At 48.2% G+C, this 21,489-nt stretch overlaps 1 protein-coding gene across 4 annotated transcripts in view; it reads right to left on the bottom strand.

The window, feature by feature from the left end:
• AP3D1 (adaptor related protein complex 3 subunit delta 1) overlaps nucleotides 1-16,809 on the bottom strand; it is a 44,333-nt gene extending 27,524 nt beyond the window's left edge. For 2 of the 4 annotated variants that reach the window (XM_071452110.1, XM_071452111.1), the window contains exons 1-4: nucleotides 16,462-16,809; nucleotides 2,869-2,964; nucleotides 1,994-2,074; nucleotides 1,313-1,393 (exon numbers count right to left, since the gene is read on the bottom strand). In XM_071452110.1, coding sequence (XP_071308211.1) covers nucleotides 1,313-1,393; nucleotides 1,994-2,074; nucleotides 2,869-2,964; nucleotides 16,462-16,557 — 354 coding nt within the window. In that variant the 5' untranslated portion in view covers nucleotides 16,558-16,809. The remainder of the gene's footprint in view (nucleotides 1-1,312; nucleotides 1,394-1,993; nucleotides 2,075-2,868; nucleotides 2,965-16,461) is intronic. The other 2 variants (XM_071452108.1, XM_071452109.1) reach the window with 1 other exon arrangement.
• Nucleotides 16,810-21,489: the final 4,680 nt, after the last annotated feature.

Genomic DNA, 21,489 nt, shown 5'->3' with positions numbered 1-21,489 from the left:
ATTTATTGGTCAGGTTCCCTTGGATCTATTTGGAGTCAGTATCCTACCCAGCCCTCCTTAGTCTTTCAGGTCTTTCTAAGCTTAAGTCACCCATAGTAAAATGAATTTATGGGTATGTTCAAGTACAGACTATAAATTGTGTATCAGGAAACACCAACATGCAGCTGCACAGAGCATTCCCACATGGACTGCTGAATTCAGAGCCCACATTCACATGGATACTGAAGCTGCTTCAGGAGAGCTAAACATAGTCAGGCCTTTGGGGTTCTGTGCCATTTACATCTCATTTAAAAACCTGCTGCAGGTGGTGGGAAATTAGAGTCTGCTTTAAGAATAATGCAATTTACTTCTTAAGGAGCAAAAAACTGCAATTCATCCTGGCTCCAATGTATTTTTAGAACTGATAAATCCTTCAAATCTGAAGTTGATGGATCAATGAAACATGAAAATACAAAGATTTTTATCTTTTACATAAAAACTTGGGCACAAAGTGCAAGTAACCAGTGACTGAAATTCAGTAAAATAAAGAGTCCATAAAGACAATAGATATTCCCATTCAGCACAAAATAGTTCAAAAGATAAAAGGAAAAGCACTGGTTCTTTAGGAAGATACAGGGTAACATCCCACTGCTCTTTTTTAAGCAAGGAAAACACATTTTGGTTCTTTGTAAAAATGGTAAAAATGTAGGCAGATCTTGTACTGGATCATTCAAGTTTTAAAGCAGTGATACTTAAAAAATGAAAGTCAAGAGCTTAAAATAATATCTGTAACTTCAAGAATGGGAAAACTGTGCTGCAAACCAGTAACTCCAAGTGATCAAGCTCTATGAAAATGAATGCACATGTGGGTACATGAATGCAGAACAAAACTTTCCATACTCTCTTCACCATTTTTAGACCCAATTCTACCAGAGAAGTCAAAGTCTGATGTGGAATTGCAGACAAAAATATCCCTCCCAAGTAGAAGTGCTGTGGAGCCATGTCACTCCTGAACCACTGCTCATTTTACTTCAGGAATGGGGACATTTTTCCTGCCTTTTACATTCTTATAAGCACTGCCTAGAGAGCAGCAAAGTTATTTCTGTCCCCATTCTCAGTGCTGAACAAACAGAGCTGGTATGAGACAGCACAGGGAGGGATGTGCACAGTCCTGAGTGTCTCATTAATCCCTCTGCTTGTGGAATGACAGGAGACTGCAAATGGAGAATTCTACTGAAACACCTCTGTATTCCTCATGGAGAAACACTCAGAACAGATGTGAGAGTACAAGTAGGGAGAGAGTGCAAGAAGCAATGAAGAACTGAACATTTACCTTTCTGATCTGATTAGTTGTCAGCATAATGACATCAGTCCCTTCATGAAAGCACTGGGAGGCAGCCAGGTAACCAATGCGCTGGGAAAAGGCAGGGAGGAAAACAAGGCTTGTTCTTAAATCAATTTACACAATGTTCAACTTGAAAACAACTGGTGGCTTTATAAGCAATATTAAACAGGTGAGAGTAGGTTTTATAAGCAATATTAAACAGGTGAATGAGTAGGTTTGTATAACACAAGAGGCATCAGAGGGCTCCCCTAGAAATGGGGGTTTATATCAAAAAAGAGAAAGTTCAGACAAGTAATGTTCTACTGATAATTTATCTGTCTTAGGGATAAATAAAACCACCTCCACCTTCTCTATTTTGTTACAACACAGTTCAGTGACCACAAAGTGCAGAAATAAGGTAGGATTGTCTACTACAATTATTTTGTTTGTGTTGACTCCTGAGTTTCAGGTATAAAGCCCCACTAGGGAATAATTTCTTAGGAAGCAACATTCCACCCTGTTTGGTGAAAAAGGTCTGCAACAGAACAGAAAATAAATCTTTCATGAAAAATTATAATGCTATTACAGAATAAAAAATGCCTGGTACTAAGAATCTCAGGTGGTCTTCACATAAAAATACGCTGGCTTTTCACAAAAGGTAAAGGCCAGCTGCATTTACAGAGAACTCACCTTGAATGTAAACTTGGAAGCACTCATAACTTCAATAATGTTGAAAGCAGCCCAACTGATGTCATAGCCCAGCATCTGTAACTGTGAGCAGAGAAGCCAAGATAAACTTCTCAAATAAGAGACTCAAGGAAATAGGTCAAGACATGTCCCAAAATGGTTGATGCAACAGGAGTCTGAAAATGATACTGTAGGCATCACAGGTTTATGAGCAATGAACCACTCAGCACTGCCCCACCCACAGTAAGTAGAAGACATCACCAGTTTTCAACAGTTTGCACCAGTTCCAGGCTGCCCAGAGCAGCTGGGGCTGCCCCTGCATCCCTGGCAGTGCCCAAGGCCAGGCTGGGCAGGGCTGGGAGCAGCCTGGGACAGTGGGAGGTGTCCCTGCCATGGCAGGAGGAGGAGTTTTAAGGTCTCTTCAAATCCAAATCATTCTATGATTCTATGATAGGCAGTTATATAAGCACTGGTGTGAATGGTTTTCTTCTCTATTTTCTTTTAATAAAAACCATAACAGAGCCACAAAAAGAAATCTTTACCAAAATTTGTCTTCTTGTCAGCCAAGGACTGAGCAAAGAGAAACGAACCCAGTTTCAAGTGCTCATGTCACTATGTCATAAGAACCAATCCAGCTAAAAACAATTTATTTTAACTTGCTTGTTTTAAATGAGATTCATTTCCTGCCCCATCACAATTAAATCCAGTTGTACCAAACAGAGCAGGAACTGCAGCCTCTGATGTCAGAGCTGGGGCAGTGATGTCCCCACAGGCTGCACTCAGAGCAGGGAGGCAGAGCAGGCACCCAGAGCCAGGGCAGGCTCCAAACCAGCAGGGAAGGACAGAATGCAGTTCCATGGGACCATCAGGGCACTTACATAGGTCAGCTTGCAGACTGCGTTTGCCTTCACCGCGATGTTGTCCTGCTTCAGCTCCTGCTTGATCTCGTCGATGCACTGAGAGATGTATTTTGCCTGAGGAAAACAAACACAAATTTGAGCTCCTCCACCAGTTTCTCAAGTTTCCAGCATGTTGGTGGTGAGAAGCAGCAGAACTCCATTTGCAAGCATCAATCTCACACATACACACAATTTAGTAAGCACTTAATTCTGACAAAATTACTTATTAAAAAGAATCACAACTCTGTTACAAAACCCAAAGTATGAGATGCTTCTTTGGTGGCTGTCCCTTCTGCCTCTCCCTCACAATCACACCACTCACTCCCAAGCTCTAGATTCATAAATCTGCAACCATGAAGTTGTTCAATGAGACTGAGTAGGCAGAGGCCTGCACAAAAGCAGAGTTCAGCATTGCTGGCAAACTCCCTGTCCCCAGAGGGACGTCAGAGAACACCCGCTCCTTACGTGACAAGGACAAACTGCCACACTCTGCTCACAGCCCCCAAATGAGAGGGGACTGATGACAACAGCCCCTTTATGGACCTGCTGCCCATGATGACACTGTGGGTGTGCACCCACAACACAGGGACACAACACAAGGCTTGGATGGGACACAGGTGCTTCCTGGAGCCCCCCAGCCATGGAAAGCTCCATGGAAAGTCAGGAACTCCCTCTCTGGTTCTCAACTTCCATCAGCCCTATTGCCATTTACACATTTTGATAAATAACAGTTATTTCTATCAATTTCTCAGCAATTCAAAGAGCCAAATGTCACAATGTTTACATTTAAATATTGGTGCTTCACATCTTTCCAAGCAATCACATCTGTGCTTGTGGGAAGGATGTGGCAAACATGTGATTTAAAATTATCTGTACAGATTTTACTTTATACACAGAATTTGCTCAGCCAAAGATTCTTCCAGTTCACAATTAATTATTATTTTAGTACTGAAGGCATCTGCTACAGGAATAATGAAAATTTAAATGCAGAGAAATAATCTCTCTTTTCAAAGCCATGCATGCACCAGGGTATTTCACATTCCTAGCTGCCAGAGGAACCAGGTCAGAACCAGATTACCTAATCCCTGCCTGAATACCACCACCTTCCTCCAAAATGATATTTTCAGCACAGAAGTGTCTAGTGGCCTGACTTTAATCAACATTTTTTCCCCTTTACACTAATTTTTGGGCATTAATACAACCAGTTTTTAGTCTTTTACAAATGTCTGGAGTGACACAATTCAAGTCACAAAAGTTTGCTGGTAGAAACAGCAGGTGGAGAATGGATGGAAATCAGCCCAGGGGGAAGGACCTGGGGTGTTGGTGGGTGAGAGGCTCAGGCTGCCCCGGCCTTGGGCACTGAGCCAGAAACCCCCCCTGTGCTGGGCTGAGCCCCCAGCGTGGGCAGCAGGGCAGGGGGGGATTCTGCCCCTGTGCCCCTGTGCTCAGGTGAGACCCCACCTGCAGAGCTGCCCCAGCCCTGGGCACCAGCAGCAGGAGGACGTGGAGCTGCTGGAGCCAGGCCAGAGGAGGCACGGAGATGCTGCAAGGGCTGGAGCCCCTCTGCTCTGGAGCCAGCCTGGCACAGCTGGGGGAGCTCAGCAGACAATGAATGAATGAATTGAGGGAATCTAAGCTATTCCTGAATTCCTGTGTTTGGGATAGAAATACTGTCCTTAGAGTGGGAATTCTCATGCTAAAGGAGGGCACTGGAAACACCAAACAGCCCTGTCCTGTGTGCAGATCCCTTCTGCTCTCCTGGATACAGGTGAGTGGATTGCATCTGCCAAAACTGGAGATGGCATCACCCCCAAACACTTAACAACACAGTGTCCAGGTGACTTTACCCAGAAACAGACTTGGGATTGTAAACCCTTCACCTGAGAGTGATTCAGGTCCTGGCAACTCACACGGGAAGTTTAAACTCTTGAGTATAAACTAAAAAAAACCCCTTCTGAGGGTAGAAAATAAATACTTCATTAAAAATGCTGAAAGAGTGACTTACACAACATGCAACTGATCCACAAATATATTGTACTTGGCCTTGAATATTTTATGCTCACAGAGGAGCACTCTGGAACAGTGTCACAGAATCCTTCATTGTGTATCTTGTTGCCACATCCTGGGAGCAAGGCCCAGTGATGGCTCTCAAGGCAGAAGGACACTGACACAGGTTCTCAGTCTTTACATCCACAACCAAAAGCCTCACTTATTTCCCACTGCATCTATCCCCACACTACTCAAACATCAGCTTAATCTTCTGGCAACCTCTTCAGAGCTGAGCACAAACCACTGTGTGAGCAGGAGAGGTGGAAAAAACAGAGCACAGAGAAGTTCAGTAGTGCCCAGCCTGGCAGAGCTGAACTCAGGCTCCAGAGACACCAGCCCCAACATCCCACAGGCAAATCCCTGCCTAGCAGTTAGTCCAGCTTCTGGAAAAGCACATTACAGAACTGAAAAAAGGATTAGAGAGAGCAGAAAGAAGTCCTTCTGAAACAGCTGTACTTCAAATCCCAAAACACTCCAAGGAATGACAGGCACTATATATAGAAAGCTTTACAGGATCAGCAGGTATTAACTTTTTGTTAATCCTGTGCAGTGGCACTGCTGTGAATGAGCAATATGAGGAAAACTGATCTGTGCAGTCTCTCCTCAATGTGAAAGGCAAGCACCACACCCAGCTGGATCTGCTGCCACATCTCACACCCACACAACTGGGAGGGAACCTGCAGGGGGGAGCAGATCCTCAGTGGAGCTGGGGAAGCCTGACCTGGGCACAGACCCACACCCACAGGTCCCACTGCTGCTCACTGGGGTCACACCACACAGCAAAAGGGAGAACAACCACTCGATGCAATGAAAAAAATTCCAGTCACTAAGCAAGACCTAAATACTTGGAAGTAAAAACCATTTAACATTTACATTCTGACACAGCAAAAAAATCTGGGTATCTTGCCCAGCAGCGATTATGTCTTTGTAGAAATCCTTCAATACAGGAATTTCCTAGTGTGGTAATTAAAACCAAATATTTCCCAGGATATAAGTAGCTCTGTTTTTCCTTAAATGCTTTTGAGGTCCCATGAATCACAGAATCATTGAGGTTGGAAAAGCCCTCAAGGATCAACAAGTTCACCAGTTGTTAATCCAGCACTGCCATGTTCATCACTAAAACATGCCCCAAATGCCACATCCACACGTTTTTTGAACACTTCCAGGGATGGTGACTCCACCACTGCCCTGGGCAGCCCCTTCCAAAGCCTGACCACACCTCCTGTGCAGCAATTTTTCCTAACATCCAATCTAAAGCTCATCTGGTACAGCTTGAAGCAGTTTCCTCCTGTCCTGTCCCTTTGCTCCCTGCAAGCAGAGCCCGACCCCCCTGGCTGTCCCCTCCTGTCTGGCAGGAGCTGTGCAGAGCCACAAGGTCCCCCCTGAGCCTCCTTTGCTCCAGGCTGAGCCCCCCAGCTCCTCCTCATCACATTTGTGCTCCAGTCCCTGCTCTGGACATGCTCCAGCCCTTCAATGTGTTTCCTACATGAGGGGCCCAAACCTGAGCCCAGGATTCAAGACAGGGCTCAAGCAGTGCCCAGAGTTCATTTATGCTCCCAGTATTCATTACAATATCAATGTATTTCTTAGCTATTCATTCCTTCCTAATTCTGTGACAGTACAATTTGCAGTTTTGTGCTGATGGCTCACACACCCTGGCCACATCAGTGGACTGAGGAGCATTTCCAAGCTCCAACATTTACAGAGCTGTGTGCACCCATCCAGATGGCTGGGAGGGAGCCAGGCAATGCTCAGCAGCCCCTCGGGCAGAGCCATGAGGCACAGGAACCCTCCCAGGAGGAAGGGTGGGAGCAGGGGCAGAGCTGGAGGCTCTGAGGGCACAGACCAGGAGCTGAGCTCTATTCCTGCTAGGCTGCCAAGTGGGAAAGGAGCCTTCCCTGCCTCGGTGGAAGGGCTCCTTAATGAAATGCTGTAGCAACCACTCTGGTGACTGTTCTCTCTCCCAAGGAGCCTTACAGGAACATGCCCAAGCAGCCCAGCCAAAAGCCAAGTGCAGCCTGCAGATGTGAGAAGAGAGCACCCAAGGGAGCTGGGAGAACAGCACAGTCACAAGGGCATTTCTCAAAGTATGTCACCAACGAGATGCTGGAGTATTTTATACCCATTAACAAAATACACAAGCTGTTTCTTCAAACAAGCCCAAATTCCTCAAGAATTCCAAGATCTCACCTAGAAAATATGTGCATGTAAATGAATGTGAGTGGCTAAAATAAGAAAGGAGGCATCATGAATCAAATATACAGTCTCTTTGAAATGGAAGGAGGAAGGGGAGACTGGGTCATGGTAAGAAGCCAAAAATGCCATTTTATAGGATTTTTTATTTCCCAGCCATGTTTTTTGACTTAACTTTGAGAAACACTAAAGCTTTATTCCAAGCCAAGACAGAACTTGGGGTTTGCTGACAATTTCAGAGATGCTTGAGGAAGAGAAGTCTTTTGTGAGCAATCAGTATATGAAGTTTAAACAAGTCCCTAATCTGTACAACAATTACATCCCTAGGACATGTGACTCTCCATGCTGTACTTTCTGTCACTACCTGACAGAAACACACCAATGACTGGAATGGAGATCACTGCAGAACCTTGACATTAAATTTCATCATGTGAACTACTCATTTCCAGCAGTATTTAAGAAGTTGTATTTCATCTCAGCCATAAACCACCTTCTAAATTCATGAGAAGGCAAACTCCCATTCCTACCACTTTGGGTTGCAACCCAGCAAACCAAATGCACTTGATTTGAGATTTAAACCTCTCACTGCAACATCCAAGTGCTTCCATCCACATGAAAGAGCAAAACATCAGTAAACATTAGTTGTTATTTCTCTTGCACTTCCAGGGTTAAATACAGTGTTTTAAGGAAAGAATTATTAACAGTGAATGCCCCAAGGAGCAGGATATTTTCTGATATGTCTGAAACCACACCATGGTGAAACAGAAATGTTTGGAATACTTAGAACATAAAAATAAATATGCAAAAAATGTAACATTTCTTCTGTTTTAATCACTACAGGATTTATCATTTTTTGGTAGGACTTTGAGACAAACTCCATGAGATCACACTGAGACCATCACACAAGCACATGATGGTCTCACATGAGAGGAAGATGCCCACTGCTGCAACTCCTAACACAACCACCATGCCCAACACCAAAGGCACTCACACCCCAAAACACCTTGAGGAGCTGAAGGAACTTTCAGGTGTGTTTGTGCTCCAGGCAGCAGATGCCATTCACAGCACAGATCAGGTGCCTTGGAAAGAAGGCTGGGAAGGAATATTTATCACTTGTGAGGCTTCTCTCAAACCCCCCAAAGCAGCACTTGATGTCCAACAGCACTGAACCAGCCAGAGAACACCTCTAGTGCTTGCAGTGCCTGGACAGCATGGAATGAATCAACTGAAGTGACAGACAAGGGCATTAAAGGGCAAAATGTGCTGCTTTCTACTGACTTGGACACAGCATTAGAGATCAACATTACACATTAATGCCCCTAAAAATACTGTATTATTTAACTACTGTAGAAAAGGCTATTGGAGATAAACAACAGGACCTTTTGTTTAGGCTACTCCATGGCTGACAGACAGAATCCCAAGGCATGTGCTCCCACACATGCTCCTCACAAGTCACTTCACCAAAGCCATGGCAAAGCAGCTGAGAGCAGAACAAGGACCAGCAGTGAGTGGGGAGCTGCACAGTGCTCATCCTGCTGGCTCTGCACAGCCTCAGTCCAGCAGCACAGAGGGCTCTCAGCTGCAATAAAGGGCTCAGGAAACTGAAAGGCATTTTCAGCAAGCCAAGCTTATCTTTCACTCAGCTGCTGACAAACAGCATTGCTGTACATGTTTTAACCTGCCTTAGTTTTATCCATGAAGCTTTCCAGGGATTGACTGGCTCATCCTGAGGTAGGCTTAAGGTCCCAGCCCCGTGTTCTGAGTGACAACAGCAGAGCACGAGGTTCTGCTGGTTCATTTGCAGCAGACTTCTCGATTATTTATTAGAAACACGATGCATTACCCACTGCCCCTTGTCTGCTACAAGCACAGGGAGGTCACAAGACTCCTTGGCCAAACAACACAGAGCAAGGAATGCAAAAAGCAGGTTTACAGTTTTTTCTTTTGTTAATGTTTGCTGAAGTTAAACAAACCAACTGAGATCTGGAATGATCCATGCACACATCCATCCTAAAGTGACTCATAAGCCAATTAAAACCTTTGAACCTCATTGTAAAAAATCAGAGAAATGCTCTCTATGCAAGTACTGTGCACCAATTTCAGGGCAGATATCCAACCCCACACCAGCCACTACAGCCCCTTAAGGCACCACAGAAAAACACACAGGATCTTCTGAGCAGGGCTGGAACACAATGATTGGGTTGCAGCAAAGAAAAAGCTGTAGAGTTGCAGCTGCTTGTCCCAAGTGACTCCAGGCACCTGCAGCATCCCTCCAAGCACTGGGGTGTTCTGGTAGTCTCCCATGAACAGCTCCCCTTTGGTGGTTTACCCAGAGACAATTCAGGATTTCACACTGAAATGCCCACAGAAGGGCACTGATGCAGGAAGCTGGAGCTGCATGAGGCACCCTGGCCCCCTCCCAGGGGGGCAAGGCCAAGATCACTGCTGGCACCTTGGGAATCAGGAGAGTGGCAATCAGCAAGCCCCAAGAGCAGTAAATCAGCAAGCAGGCAGCAGCAGCAAGGGCCTAGAGATGTCCCTTCATTATCTCCAGTCTGATCAGTCACTTAATAGAAGCACATCTCCTGTCTGATCACAGTATGTGTTAATTTAATTGCACAGCAATTAAACAATCCTCAGGGGTCTGTGCTGTCTCAGCCATATCCGAGCAGACAACTTTTAAGCCTGGAGAGATGTCAGATAAAAGTGTTCATCTTTGCAAATACAAGATGTACCCAAAGTTTTATTTTTACATTACTGAGTAAAAAGCTATGTAAATGTTTTTGCAGTAGATTTTTCAACTTGCTTGTTCCAGACACCTCTGTGCAGTTTCAGGCTCTGATAAAGGCAGGCTTCATCAAAGCACGTGCTTTGCTGGATGCAGAGGAAGCAGTCACTTCCTCCTGGGAAACTAAAGTAGCTATTGTTGCTGAGACTCAGATGACTGAAGTAGTTCAGAGAGAAACCAAAAAAAGATGCTTAATGACGCATTAATATCAAATAAAAATGTAACACTGGAAGTACTACAAAGCTCTAACACTGATTCATGCACAGCTGTGAGTACTGTGCAGTTATGGAAAGGTAAGGAGGACAATGAAAAAGATGGTTCATGGCCATTCCTGACTTCTTAAATTCAGCACAAATATTTGTGCAATTAAAGTAAGTTTGTTCACCTCCTCCCTGCTGTACAATCACAGCACTCACACTAAATCAACATCCACTCTCAAGGCTGAAGCTGATTAGCACAGTGATGCACTTGGGGCAATACATTTTATACAGCTTTGCCATAGACTGAGCCAACCAGAAGAAAGTTTCACCATTCCCACATTGACACCTCCCTCCATTTATACAGCTTCCAACACAGGAATTTCTCAATAGAAGGTGTCAGGTTTGAACACCTAGGTCATAATGGAAATAATAATAATAATAAAAAAAAAACCAGCTAATCCAAAACCCAGCACTCAGCCATGAGGTTTACAAACTGCTCAGCCTGCTGGGCAGTGACTGAGGTGGGGCTGGCAGGAACCAAACATTTCTAATACCCAGTTACACCCAGGATTCAACAGGGCTCACTTACTTCAGTTACTTTCAACATTTGCTTCTTGTTTAAAAAAAACCCTCAATCACCTTTCTGAGCTACTAAAACTACCACCACCAATGTTATTTTCTGCAGTTTTTACTCTATTCAAATATTTTTATGCTTCCTGACACCTGGATTTTAGCAGACTCCCCCTGAGATGATGAAGCATTTCAATTTCTCAGGGTGAATGATCAGCAGTTTTTAATAATCCAATGAACACAAATGCTTCCTTGTAAGCAGCCCCATGACTTGGTTCTTTCTGGTGCTGCCATGTAACGCTGCCCTTCACAGGGCACCAGGAACAGGGTGTTCTCCCAAGGGCACTTCCAAGTGAAAAACCTAAAGGTGCTGTCTGTACAAAAATGCCATCACTAACCCCCACTGTGGAGGAAGAGGTTTTCAGTCACTTTCATGGACGCTGATGGAAAGAAACCACAAAAACCCCATTTTGTGCACTCAGCAGCAGGACAAAGATCTGCAACAAAAAGCACCAAACAAACAACTCCTTGCAGTTGATCACAGTGCAGAAATGCAATCTGTATCCATATTTTACTTTGATTTCTCTGGCTGTTTTTCCCCTGGCCTCACTAAAGGAACAGTGGATGGTCACTCCATTTCTTAGGTACCAGCCAGCTCTTCCTCTCCCCTGGCCCTGCCTAGGCACAATATTTACTCCCACATGTGCCAGCACAGATCTGTCTGGAGCATTTCAAACCCTCAGCAGAGGCAGCTCTAAAACGCTCAGGACTGGGAACAAAGCTATTATCCCCACTCATGCCACAGTCAATTAAGTAATATTTAATACAGGAGAAAGCAAGAAGCTAATGAAAGGCAGCACTAATGCAAAGCCTCAGCTGCTCCTGCCTGTAATCACAGGAGAGCACTGCCCACATCTTGGCTCGTGTGCCATGCCCCAGGCCCTCTGTGACTGTGACACAGCAGGTAAGGCAGGACACTCACACCGGGCCCTGCAGGCCAGTCCCAGACTGGAGTGAGGTCCTTATCCAGCCCCCTTTGTGTATTGTTTCTGCTTCCGACTTTGTCTTTTGCAGTGATTCACACACACCAAGAATTAACAATAGCAACTGTAGATGCACTTGGAAGTGGGTGGAATAATGAGCTGCCTTCAAAGATACCAACATGTACATGACACCCAGCAAGTGAGGGAGCAGCAGTGCCTGAAAGAGCTGCCTGTCATCAATGAACTGCACTGCCCAGCAGTTGCTCTGCTCTGTTCTGTCAGGCACCAACAAGCTTTAGCATTCCTCAAAACTCCCTGATTATGTTCCATCCCACGTCCTTGACCAGCAAATACCAATACTGCACCAGGGGCTGAGGCCAGGCTGGCAGAAGCCACAGCACGAGAAGGCCTTCAGCCTTCTGAGCCCAGAAGAGTTTTGGGATGTGAAAAGATTCCTCAAAACTCCCCACATCATTTCATCTGAAAATGTGTCAGAGAAGAAGCTGGAAGTCAGCAGTGGAACACAGCAGCCCTTTATTGAGAGGAAAAAGCTTTTTTAACAACACAAGTGGCCTGTCCTCAGGTACCACTCAGTGAGCAGCAAGGGGCCACTGGCAGGTTGGAAAGCCCAGGCTGACAGTGAATCAGACATTTCACACACAATGCTGCTCCCATTTAGCATTATATTGGTAACTGAAGTTTTTTTTCCCAACCAGCAGCACTGAGTGCTCCTTTCTTCCAAAACAGTTTAAGTGTAAACCAGCAATGAGATACTTCTCACCCAACACCAGAGACAGGAAAAGGTGAATTTTTCAGTATGATTTTTCCTGAAAGTATCAATTACCAAAACCACGAAGGCACACACAGCAGAGTCTCTGAGAAAACAGGGGGACAATCTTCTCATGTTATAAGAGAAGTGCACAGGTATTTAGTACAGGACTTTTTAAAACCCCTTCTCTCTCTTTAAGTGTCCTGCAGTAAATCAAAGACACCTGAAACAGAAGGCTACTGTCTGAATGAGCTAAGCACACTCATTAATACCTGTTTCTGTTACTTAATAATTTCAGTTTTCTAAAGGAACATCTCACATCAGCATCTGACAGGAGCTTCCTTGTTGGGAAAAGTAAACTTTTAATGGTGAATGAAAAACACTGTGCAAGGGCCAAACAGCATCAAAGAAATATCCTGTCCCTTACTGCACATTTAGGAGAACAGATATAATTTATCAGTTTGAACAGATATAATTTATTAGTTTGCTGCTAAATGGGAGCAGCATTGTGTGTCATGCTGTGAAATGTCTGATTTACTGTCAGCCTGGGCTTTCCAACCTGCCAGTGGCCCCTTGCTGCTCACTGAATGGTACCTGAGGACAGGCCACTTGTGTTGTTAAAAAAGCTTTTTCCTCTCAGTAAAGGGCTGCTGTGTTCCACTGCTGACTTCCAGCTTCTTCTCTGACACATTTTCAGATGAAATGATGGGGAGTTTTGAGGAATCTTTTCACATCCCAAAACTATCTTGGCAAAAATCCAGTATATTTTAACAGCCTATGGTACAAGGCATTCCTCTCCTGAGCATGCTGAGGAGCAGATCCTGAAGCAGTAGGCACAAAGTAGAAGTTACTCCACGGCATACAAAAACACCTAAAAACTGCTGAAAACCACCACTTCCATTAGCAAAAGCATCCCTTTTCCAAATGCAAGGGAGAGAATGAGGTATTGGAAGTGAAAAGTCAGGCAAACGCAGTAGGATCAAGTCTGGCTTTGAACTGGCCCTGGGAAACAGCACAGGAACGAGAGCATCTGTTGGAAAGTAAACACAAGGTGTCAGAGCTGGGAGGGAGCTCCTGCTGCTCTGCCACCTCATGCCCTGCACACAGCACTGAGCCTGCAGCAGGAGCAGCAGCTCCAGCACGCCCCAGAACACCAGAAATGGGCACAGGGAGTGTGCACAGAGCAGGGACTGCCTTACCCACCTCCCCCTCCTGCCTCACATCCTTAGGGGCCTCCATCCCTTCAGTTCCAGTGTTTTAAACTCGAAATAAATGGGTCACACAATGGAAATGCCTCCAACAGGGAATCAACACGCTGCAGAGGGGCTGTGAGCCCCAGGGCCAGGCAGCTTCCAGCACTGCCAGCTCCTCTAAAGAGCTGAGGAACACAAAAAACTCCTCAATGAAGAGATGTGGCCTGCTCTGACTTCAGGACACAGCCTGGGGTGTGAGATTTAGGCTCACAGCAACATAGGAAGAACACAAACCCACCAAGCAAGAAGACAGCGGGGCTGTCCAAGAGCTGCAGTGAGAAAGCCACTGTGAACTGGGGTGCCAGGCACTGGTACAGCCTCGATGGGCTGTGAAATACCAAATATGCTCATGTGGTACCTGCATAAGGACTGGAAAGGAATCAAACTTTCCATCTCAGATCTACCAGGAGAGACTGCCCAGAGGCATGAGGGAATAAGTGATGGCAGATTTTTCCATGGGATTAAATTCCAAAACACAAAACCCAAGACATGGAAATAAACTAACCTCCTGCAAAAAGCACAAGTAAATCACAAGTCCAAATAACAATCTTGCCTTCATTTCCCTTCATATCATTGCTATTTAACAACCACAGTAGCTTCTACCCAGAGACAACTCTTCCTGGAGAAACTCCTGTTGAGCCAAGACCAATAGCCAATATCCTCCCCACTAAAGCACACTGTTTGTTTTAAACAAATTTGCTTTTCTGAACAGGATGGAGTGTCTGTCTTAGGCTTAGACCCTTATCTTGAGACACACAAATATTGCTTGAACTACAGCACTGGAGCAACATTCAACAGATACAATGAACAATGGAAACACTGTAGGGAAAAGAGGAAGAATTTTTGCAGCTAGTTCCTCTAAAACAGCCTTCTGATTTTGTAACATCACCTGAAAATTAGCCAATGTCCCTGGCCACTGCCTGGAAGCACTGAATCCACACCCAAAAGCTCCACAGCAGGTTTACAGCTCTCTCCAGCTGAGCCAGGAACAGGAACAGTCCTGTGCTGTTTGCAGCCACTCTCTGGAATTAAGACAAATGTTTGAAGGATTCCCAAACACACAGGTTTTACCAGAGCAATGTCTTCATCAGCTGAACACATCCTGGTTTGGGTTTTGATTTTTGCTGTGCTCGTGAGCCTATGAAAAGGAATCATCCCTGTAGTTATCTATTTCAAAACCTCACCATTTGTACTCCAAACAGAAGAGTTTAAAATCCCATCATGCTGCAGCCCAGCTGTTCTGAGACAACATATTGCTCTGACCTCAGTGAATCCCAGAGTGTGCACAGATCCCAGTAACAGCTTCCTACAAGTACACAGAGCCCTACAAAATTGTCCAAGGACTGTTGTTTCCTAACTCCAAAGGGCACCAAAGCCAATGCATTTTAACAATTTCTTGTCACAGATTAGAACAAACTCAGTGTGGCTCTTAATTCTCTTTGTGAAGCTGTTTGTCACAAAATTATTTCAGAAAGAATATTCAATTTTTCTCAAAGAACTGGTGCCACAAAGGCCTGGACCTTCACCAGAGGGATCCTCAGGGTTTTGAAACACATTCTGTCCTATGCACAAAGGAATAAAGCAGATTTACTAAAAGCAGCACAACACACTGGAGGGCTCCATAAGAACACTGCTGACCAGATCCTGCTCTGGCAGAACACACTAAGCTCATAAATTCCATACAAATTTCCTGTTGCTACTTCGTGGTGTTTCCCACATTTTTCAGGGCACTGCACAGCAGCCCTGCCTTCCTCTGCCACCAAACCAATACCATAAATGTAACATATGCTGAAATAAATTGGATTCAATCATCCTGGTGGGTCCCTTCCAACTCAGCCTATTCTGTTAAAAACAGAAAATTCCCAGGTATGCCCACTACCAAACAACCCCTTGTCCTGTGCACAAGCAGCTTCACAGAAATTTTGGAAGTTATATTTTGTGTTTCAGTTCAACAGCACCAGCAAGGAAGATCAGTTTTCCTAGTAAAGTTCTTCATTTAGTTACATGTTTACAACTTTGCAGCTTTTGATAGCTGATACTGACTCCACAGCCACCCCCCAACAAAGCAGCAAAGCCCAGCTGTTAGACCAACATTAGGAAAGCTTCTCATGAGTTACTTGAAGATGAACATAAATGACATTGGGCCCGTTACTTCTCAATTACCGTGTGACACTTGACTGTGGAGTCTCACATAACACGTTCTTGATGACTAATTATTTCACCTATACTAATTTCCTGATCACGTGCTTCTCACACAAGAGTGGATAACAGGCCAGCACGAAGAACTGATTGCTGCCTAGAAAAGCTCTGAGAGAAGGACATTTTAGTCAGGAGATCCTTAACATGAATGGTCTGAAAGCTGAATTAGGAGCTTACTTCTCCTGTATAACAGCTTCAGGGTGAAGAACACCTAGCTGACTACAGCACGTGACTGTAGGGCTGGAGAGGAAGGAATTCCTCGATATTATTTCTCTGTAACAATCACGTATACATTTGCGTGTAGATATATTTTTATATATATCCATATGTATATCACTGATCTTATCACCACAACACGCTGAATGGAAAGGTGAGCACCAAGCACGACCCTCCCTTATTAACTCTCCTGCTCTCACCCAGCCTGTCCCTCCTACCCCACACCCCAGCGTCACCTTCCTCGTTCTGACTCCCGCTTCCCCCTTCCCAAACCAACATTCCCTTCCCAGACATGGCCCCGGCGGGCAGCGGTGACATCCCCGGGCCGGAGCGCGGGGAAGGCTCCCCTCACCTCATCCTCCTTGTGATTGCGGATGCCGCGCACCAGGTCCTGCAGGTTCTTGTCAAACATACGGTCGATGCTGCCCTTCACCATCTTCAGCGCCATGGCGGCGGCGGCGGCGGGGCCTGCGCCGGGCTGAGGGGCCGGGCCCGGCCGGGGGGGCCGCCGCGGTGCTACTGCCGCTCGAGCCGGGTGAGAGCAGCGGTGCCGGGGCGCTCACATGCCGAGGGGAGCGGGAGGGCACGGGCGGAGCTGCCCTGGAGGACGGGCGGGCACGGGCGACCCCGGCCGCGGGCACAGCTCCAGGCGGCGCTGGGGATCCGGCACCGACAAAATGGCGGCCGGTCAGCTGAGGGCTCGGCCACGCCCCCGACATGGCCACGCCCCGACCGACCGGCCACGCCCCCGGGCCAACACGATCCGCTGTGCCGCTTTCCAGCCCCGCCCACTCCGTCCGGGCAGCGTCTCCGTCTGGCCACGCACCCGGAACGGCCCCGCCCACCTCGCCGCTCTCCAGCCACGCCCCAATTATCTTGGACACGCCTCCAAATGTCTGGACACGCCCTCTGACCACGCCCCTGCCCCATCTGCCCGCCTCCCTGGTCTCCAGACACGCCCCCTCCCTCTTTGGCCACGCCTTTTATCCCATCTCACTGCTGCTCTCCAGCCCCGCCTACCCCGCTCAGACCACGCCTCTCGACTCTGACCGCGCCCCGAGCCCGCCCCCTTCCGCAAGGCCGCGCCCACCAACTCGTGTAGGCCCCGCCCACTCGCCCCTCAGGCGGCTGCAGGCCCGGGAGAAGGATCCTGCCCCTCTCATCCCATGGGATGGAAACAACATTGGAAACAACAAACAGCTGTAAACACACGAGAAAACCCCAACCCTGGAAGCGCTTGGAGCAAACACTGAGTATTTAGTGAGCTGCTGGACCTGAACTGGGGGCCAAGAGGCTGTGGGATCCCGGGCTGTGTTAGGAAGAGCATCGGTGGTAGGACATGGCAGCTGATCCTGGCCCTTCCTTAGCCCTGCTGGGGCTCAGCTGGATGCTGTGTCCAGCTCTGGGCTCCTTGGGATCAGCGAGACGTGGAGTGGGCCCGTGGGAGCTGTGGACATGATGAAGGGACTGGAGCATCTCTCGTACGAGGAAGGCTGGGGCTGTTCGGCCTCCAGAGCAGACCCAGCTGAGAGGGGCCCTCAGCCCTGTGTGCCTGAGGGAGGCTCAGAGCAGGGCCCGGCCTCTGCCCTGTGGAGCCCAGCAGTGGCACCAGAGGAACTGGCAGGAACACATGCCCAGGAACTTCCACCTGGACGTCAGGCGGAACTTTGCTGTGCAGGTGACCAAGCACTGAACAGACTGCCCAGGGAAAGTGTGGGGCATCCCTCACTGGGAACATTCCAGAACCATCTGGACACAATCCTGTGCCCTGTGCTCTGGGATAGCCCTGCCGGAGCAGGAGGGTAGGAGCGGATGGCCCGGTGTGGTCACTCAAACTTGAATTATTCTGGGGTTCATCCCCCCACGCCCCGCGACAGCCGCGTCACTGCTGCCACTGCTGCCACTGTCCCAGCACTGGCCACGCCCCCAAACCGGGCCATGCCCCTGAACTGGCCACGCCCCCAGCCGGGCGCTCCCGCGGGTCCCACGTGGCAGCGCGGGCGCGCGCGGCGGGGAGGCGCGTGGGGACCGGGGTCCTTCCGTGGGAATGGGGGTCCCCCCGTGGGAATGGGGGTCCCTCCGTGAGGATGGAGGTCCTTCCATGAGGGTGGGTGTCCTCCCGTGGGGACAGGATCCCTCCGAAGGGAGAAGGGGCCGTCATTGGGGATGGGGGTCTCTCCATGGGGATGGGGGTCCCTTTGTGGGCCTGAGGGTCCTTTCTAAGGCTGAGAGTTCCTGCATGGGGCCGGGGGTCACTCCATGGGGCTGGGGAACTCTCCATAAGGATGGAGACACCTCCATGGGTCTGCAGGTCCTTTCTGGGGCTGAGAGTCCCCCCATGGGGTCAGGTGTACCTCCATAGGGATGGGGATCCCTCCATGGGGCTGCAGGTCCCTCCATGGGGATGGGGATCCTTCCATGGGTCTGCAGGTCCTTTCTGGGGCTAAGAGTCCCCCCGTGGGGTCAGGTGTATCTTCATAGGGATGGGGAAGCTGCAGGTCCCTCCATGGGGATGGGGATCCTTCCATGGGTCTGCAGGTCCTTTCTGGGGCTAAGAGTCCCCCTGTGGGGTCAGGTGTACCTTCATAGGGATGGGGGAGCTGCAGGTCCCTCCATGGGGTGGGGGTCCCATAGAGTGGGGCTGGCAGAGCTCCAGCTCTTCCCTCTGCCCGTGGGTGTCAGCATTGGCTGCACAGCCAAGAGAGACAAATTTTGGGTCATTTTTTATTGGGGATGCAGCTCCACAGGCTGCCACACCTGAGCACCCACTAAACACTGTCACCCACTGCCCCAGGTGACCAGTGTCAGTGTGGGAGAGCTGTGACAGGTGACAGGTGACATGATGTGTGGAACTTTGTGGGTGTCCCCATGCATGTGGGCACAGAGTGGGCAGTGGTTTGGTGTCCCTGTGACCACAGCTTGTCCTCTACCCGTGTGCCAAACACCCCTGAACGAGCCCCTACCCATGGATGACATGGCCCCACTGCAGGTGGGTGGTGACAGGGACCAGGAGAGGGTAAACAAAATGTGCAGGGGCTGCTTTCCCACCCCACCTTCATCTCAAGAGCAGGATTCCAGCATCAGGGAAAGGAGGGAACCAAAGAGAAAGGAGCTTGCAAACAAAAAGGAGACATGACCTTGCCAAGATCCACCTGGGATTCTGAGCTGCTGCACATCAGGGGAAGGAAAAGGATTTCTCTTGCTCTCAATGTTTTCCCCTTTGTTCTCTGCCTTCAGCCTGGGCTTTGCAGGCTGTTGGTGTTGGCCCAGGGGCAGAGAGAGGAGCCCAGCTCAGGGGTTGTGTTGGTTTTATTCAGAAATAGCTGCACACATCAGCCCCTCTGCAGGAGGTTTCCCTTTTGAAGGGAAAAAGTCAAAGGGAGGAGTTGTGTTTGCTGGAGTCCTCATGGTATGGAGAACATCCAGCTGCCAGGCTGAGGCTGTGGTTGGGAAGGGCTGGCTGTGCCCAGCTGTGCTGTCACTGTCCCCACACTGTCCCCACACTGTCCCCACACTGTCCCCACACTGTCCCCACACTGTCCCCCTGCCTCTGACTGGGCTGCTCTCTGAGGGGATCCCCAAAAACCTTGTGAAAATCCCCTGTTTTAACCCAGCCTTTGCAGCGGAGCTCAGCCACTGTCACACTGTCACATAGTCACACTATCACATTGTCACACTGTCACTTTGTCACATTGTCACTTTGTCACAGCCCCAGGCAGGGAAGCCCAGGCTGGGAGATGCAGCACCCCGAGGTGTGGGGAACATCTCCTACAGATGGGTTTGGACTCAAGACTTGATCCCTCCCAACTGAATTTCCACGGATTTCTTTTCCTGAGGCAGCCTGACTTAGTTCAGCCTTAAGAATTGTATTTGGGACACAATTGACTTTTTCACTCTTCCTGTGAATGCTGAAGGGTTTGGAATCCCCTTATGATCACCTTTAATTAACAGCATTGCTTTAAACCTAATTGCTGCCATCGGTGATACCTAAATCTTAAAATTCTCAGCTTTTGTCTTTCCCAGCTTTTGTCTTTCCCAGTTTTTGCAGCTCAGATATTTTTATTATTATTTTTTTAATAAATTACGCCACCTCCTGTTTTCTCTGCTGCACTTACACAGGCAGCATTTCCAGGGAAGGAATTTTCCCTCTCCAGCCGCTGAGAGAGTATCCCTAAGGAATGCTGTGCCTTGGGAGAGCTCTGCTGAGTTCCACAAAACACAATCCCTACCATCACATCCCCGATGGAGCTGGCTCTGAGCTGCTTGTTTGGTTTCCCCCGTGGCAATGCTTCCAAGAGCTTTCTCCCCATTCCTGGCACTCAAAGCACTCTGTGGGTTTCACACCCCAATGATGTTTAAGAGGATGTACTTGGTTATGTTAATTGTGATTTTTATGTAAATCACAAGGAAAGACACATGGAATTGAAGGAAAGAAACATGAAATTGGGGCTGTTCAGCCTCCAAGGGTCCAGCCAGGGTTCCCATGACAGGATGTCTATTTTGGAGTGCTCCTTTGGGGTGTTTCATGCCTGGGTACCCATATTGGGATGCCTGTGTTGGAATGTCCTTGCCAGGAACCCCATGCCAGGATGCCCTTTTTGGGGCGTCCTTTATGGGACACTCAGGATGGGGTGACCGAGCCAGGGTGCCCTGTCCCCAGGTGACAATACTGGGGTACCCGTTTTGGGGTGCCCATATTGACGTCCCCCATGTTGCAGTCCCCATGCTGAGGTGTCTGTGACAGGATACCTATTTCGGGATGCCCCTTTTGGGGTGCTTACATTGGGGTGTCCCATGCCTGGGTACCCATATTGGGATGCCTGTGTTAGAGTGTCCTTGCCAGGAATCCCATGCCAGGATGCCCTTTTTGGAGTGGCCTTTATGGGACACTCAGGATGGGGTGACTGAGCCAGGGTGCCCTGTCCCCAGGTGACAATACTGGGGTACCCGTTTTGGGATGCCCATATTGGGGTGCCCCATGTTGCAGTCCCCATGCTGAGGTGTCTGTGACAGGATACCTATTTCGGGATGCCCCTTTTGGGGTGTCCTTTATGGGACACTCAGGATGGGGTGACCGAGCCAGGGTGCCCTGTCCCCAGGTGACAATACTGGGGTACCCGTTTTGGGGTGCCCATATTGGGGTGCCCCATGTTGCAGTCCCCATGCTGAGGTGTCTGTGACAGAATGCCCATTTTGGGGTGCCCATTTTGGGGTGCTTACAGTGGGGTACCCCATGCTTGGGTGCCCATATTGGGGTACCTCTGCTGGAGTGTCTTTGCTGGGATGGCCGTGTCAAAATGCCCTTTTTGAGGTGTCCCATGTAGGGTTGTCCTTGATGCCCAGGATGGTGTGACTGTGCCAGGGTGTCCTGGGGACAATA

Source organism: Agelaius tricolor, unplaced genomic scaffold (genome assembly GCF_023055355.1).
Source record: "Agelaius tricolor isolate 1412-34295 unplaced genomic scaffold, bAgeTri1.0.p SCAF_33, whole genome shotgun sequence".
Lineage (NCBI taxonomy): Eukaryota > Metazoa > Chordata > Aves > Passeriformes > Icteridae > Agelaius > Agelaius tricolor.
Note: the sequence above shows the minus strand (reverse complement) of the source record. Positions and strands in the feature narration are given on the sequence as shown.